The 3613-nt window shown below is 40.8% G+C and overlaps 1 protein-coding gene across 1 annotated transcript; it reads right to left on the minus strand.

Annotated features, from left to right (window-relative positions):
• Positions 1-902: 902 nt before the first annotated feature.
• LOC124662775 (two-component response regulator ORR42-like) lies at positions 903-1399 on the minus strand. Its single transcript, XM_047200571.1, has 2 exons — positions 1187-1399; positions 903-1094 (listed from the first exon to the last, which is right to left on the minus strand). The coding sequence occupies exons 1-2, from the start codon at positions 1397-1399 to the stop codon at positions 903-905; spliced, it is 405 nt and encodes a 134-aa protein (XP_047056527.1).
• Between the last annotated feature and the right edge of the window lie 2214 nt (positions 1400-3613).

Below are 3613 nucleotides of genomic sequence, written 5' to 3' on the forward strand. Positions count from 1 at the left end.
CTACGGTGGTGGATCTCCTTTGGAGTGGTCTAGATGGTGGCTCTGTTTGATGAAGAATGTCCCTCTTTCTGAAGTGACTCCCTTGACAGAACTTATAGGGTTTGACCTTAGGAACAATGCGGTGCCCAGTACGGGCGGACGGTACGGGCGGGGCATGCATGTACCGGTGCCCGCTAAACCCCATGGAACCGACTTTCGGCCTCTGGTTGATTTTGTTGCACTTGCGATGAGATTTTCTTCAGTAATTGTAGGTCCATTTGCCCTCGTGACTTGATTTCATGCACACCATTTGAAAATAGAAGAGATTGCACATCTTTGCAATAATTATTCATTATTAGCACATTGAGAGAGAAGGCGTGGACCTCCTCGACTTTTACGACATACAAATCTTGGATATGGGGACGCATATCCTTCAGCAAATCAGCCTATTCGTGACATTATGTGAGAAGCTATCTAGGGTGCCCTCACATACGTCCTCGGCTAGCTAGCGATCATCCTTGTAGGTGAATGCCGGCGAATCGTTCGTTGACTTTGAGATGCCAAAGAAGGCGCGGGCGGATTGGCAAAAGTTCTGGTTCTAGATGAGATAGGAGACCCCACGAGCTAGATCCCTAATTTAATTCCAATTCCATTGAGTTTTTTGTAGATTTCTTGGAACCTTACACATGACAAGTAACCCAAATTTAATGCATTAAACTTGAAGGAGATACATATTACATGGATTCAACCTAAAATTATTGGTAGCCTCTCTTGTCCTTCTCGCTAAACACAATCTTTAACATGAACCTGGAAAGAAGATGAAAATACGATAGAACTAGACAAATACGACAAAGAAGGCATGCTCATACATATATAAGCTCAACATGTTATTCCCTCCATTTATATAGGAAACTTGGCTAGGCTTAGACCATGTTGTTATTCTTCTTCTTCTTGATGACCTCCTGAATTATAGCCCCGACAACATCAATGTCCATTGGTTTGGGCAAAAATTCATCAGCGCCGACCCTCATGAACGCCTCTTGGGCATTATCACCAACTGATACTCCAACAATCTTCACATGAATTTCTCCCAAAGCACGGATCTTCTCAATTGCCTACCAAATAAGACAAGAAGTACAATTTCAAGTAAACTTTTCAGCAAAATAAATACCTATTTATCCCACATGAAAGAAATGGAAAACTATACCTCAGGCCCAGACATTACGGGCATGTCCTTGTCACAAAAAATAATGTCAAACTTCTTCCCCTCGAGGAATAGTTGCACTGCTTCTTTCCCATTCTTAACCGTAGTAATCTCACATTGGAACTTACGCAGTATGGCGGAGTGAACCCTGGTCTCAACAGCCGAATCCTCAACAATAAGTGCCTTAACCGGGGATCCTTCATCGTATGATGTCATGATCGGCTAAACAAACTGTAAAAAGAATAAAGATATTTAGGTATTCTGAATAAAAATAAACGAAAAATCATAATCAAAATTACTAACCCGAAACATTGTGCATGAATATCTAGTGACCAATTTTAGTTGCAAAATCATAAGAAATAATTCTTAAAAATAATTTATAAGTTAAGCATGCACTTCGAGTACATCTCAACTAATGGAAATCTACGCTAGATCTGGCAGGAAGCTCAAATTATTAGAAGTTGCTATTGCAAGACGTGTAATTTTTTTTATTATTACTCAGGACAGGAAGATGAAAAAATCTATATTTCCATATAAGAGGATAAGAAAAACATCAGAAAATAATATAAAAACACAAAGAGAACATTGTTCTACATATGAAAAATTTGTCATGTTCTTTACTACAATAAGTAGAACCAAAAACATCGTAAGGAAGACCGCATCATAGCAAAGAAACGATGAAAAATAAAACACATGTGTGCATATGCATGGTTGCACCTCTAAGAGTCTCTTGTATGTAAGCATAGCAAAATAAACTAGTACATGATGATGATTGCAAGGCAAAAAAAGAAGAAAAAAATAGGGACCTCAAAGCTTGCTAGAGCCTATGGCAAACGAGGTCGAAGGAAATGCAGTTGGCTCTCTTTTTATCTTGTTGCTTCAGGCTTTGGTGTTGTGTGCCTTGTACCCCTCTACGCCCAGGTATTTATAGAGGGAAACGAGAGGAGAACCTCCCCAAGGCCGACTGATCTCAGCCATTCATTTGATAATTATGTATGTTCCCGCGTGCGAATATCTTCACCATTTCACATGAAAATAGAAAAGGGAGAATTAATGTTGATATTGCCAATATATTTTGTTATAAATGATGCATATATTTTCGTATTTCTAGATACTACTCATAGATGTACAACTTATTAAATTGTCGATCATCGCACCGCATAAGATCACATTTTGTACAAGTATTTATGTCTTGATATGCCTTGTAGCTAAATACCAAAAGGAGATTCTAAATTATTTATTGTTTTGCCATCAATAACAGGGATGGATGTTCATTTGTTATTGTGGTGATTAGTTCAAGTATGGCAGGAAAACCTTACTATGAATGTGTCCATGATAGATATCAAATGCTATTTATGAATTTAGTGCATCTGGTATATTCCAGATCGATCACATATTAGTAGCTCGACTGCCGGATTATTTTGATCTCCTATCTATAATTTTGCATCCCATATATGTGCACATATGCTTAACTAACATAAACAAAGATGAATTGTACTAGATTGTATATATGCTAACACTAAAGGTGCTAAGAGATAACTAGCTATGTCTTGGATATGACCACGACAAGTGCTACAGGGGGTACTAGTTTTTTGAGGGTTGGGGTGCCAGTTGAGAGGTGCATATCAACGGACATGTATCTATCTATGGACTGAGATTGCACGAAAACTAGGGTTTAGCTAGGTTCATCCCATTAATCGATCAATTCATTTCATTTCATCGGCAAGCAACTCGAAACCTCAGCTCCATGTTGGGATAGAGTGCTCTGCAGATGATGCACATCTCCAGGCTAGCCATGGCCCCAGTATCTCCCTTGCCGAAGATGGAGTTTGGCAAGAAGGTGGCGAAGTAGCGAATGGCAGGGTTCTGGATGGTGGCGGACTTCTTCCGCAGATAGTACGAGCTCCTGTGTACAAAAATATGTTGTCGAGCTTCTTGTGCCTCCTGGACAACCTCCTCAGTAATCTTGAGCTCTCTCTAGTAGTGGAGAACCCGAAGAAACCACAAAATTCCTCAAAAGTAAGACAATGCGGCATACCATTCAACTGAAAACTCATAGTGGTGTCTCGCCCTAGGATGGTGAGGTCATCGTGGAAGGTGGCGAGAAACTCGAGTGTGGCACGCTTGTACGTGTCATAGCTAAGTGACGAAAAGACCTCCATACCGGCGTTCCTCACCAACATGGTGAAGTTGTTGTTGAGGCCTTGGGAGGTGAGAAACTCCTCGTCGACCCACTTCTTTAGGAGTACTTTGCGGGTGGACAACCTCTTGTACTCCTTGTTGAAGTCGGTCTCGAGCACTTCTTTATCCTTCCGCGAGTCGGGGCGACTGCTCGAGCCACCAGCCCCACTGCTCGAGTTCTTACGGAACATACCGCTAAAGCTCGTTGTGATGCAAAAAAAATTCATAGCAAAAGTGTAGGCATTAGGT

Source organism: Lolium rigidum, chromosome 6, assembly GCF_022539505.1.
Source record: "Lolium rigidum isolate FL_2022 chromosome 6, APGP_CSIRO_Lrig_0.1, whole genome shotgun sequence".
NCBI lineage: Eukaryota > Viridiplantae > Streptophyta > Magnoliopsida > Poales > Poaceae > Lolium > Lolium rigidum.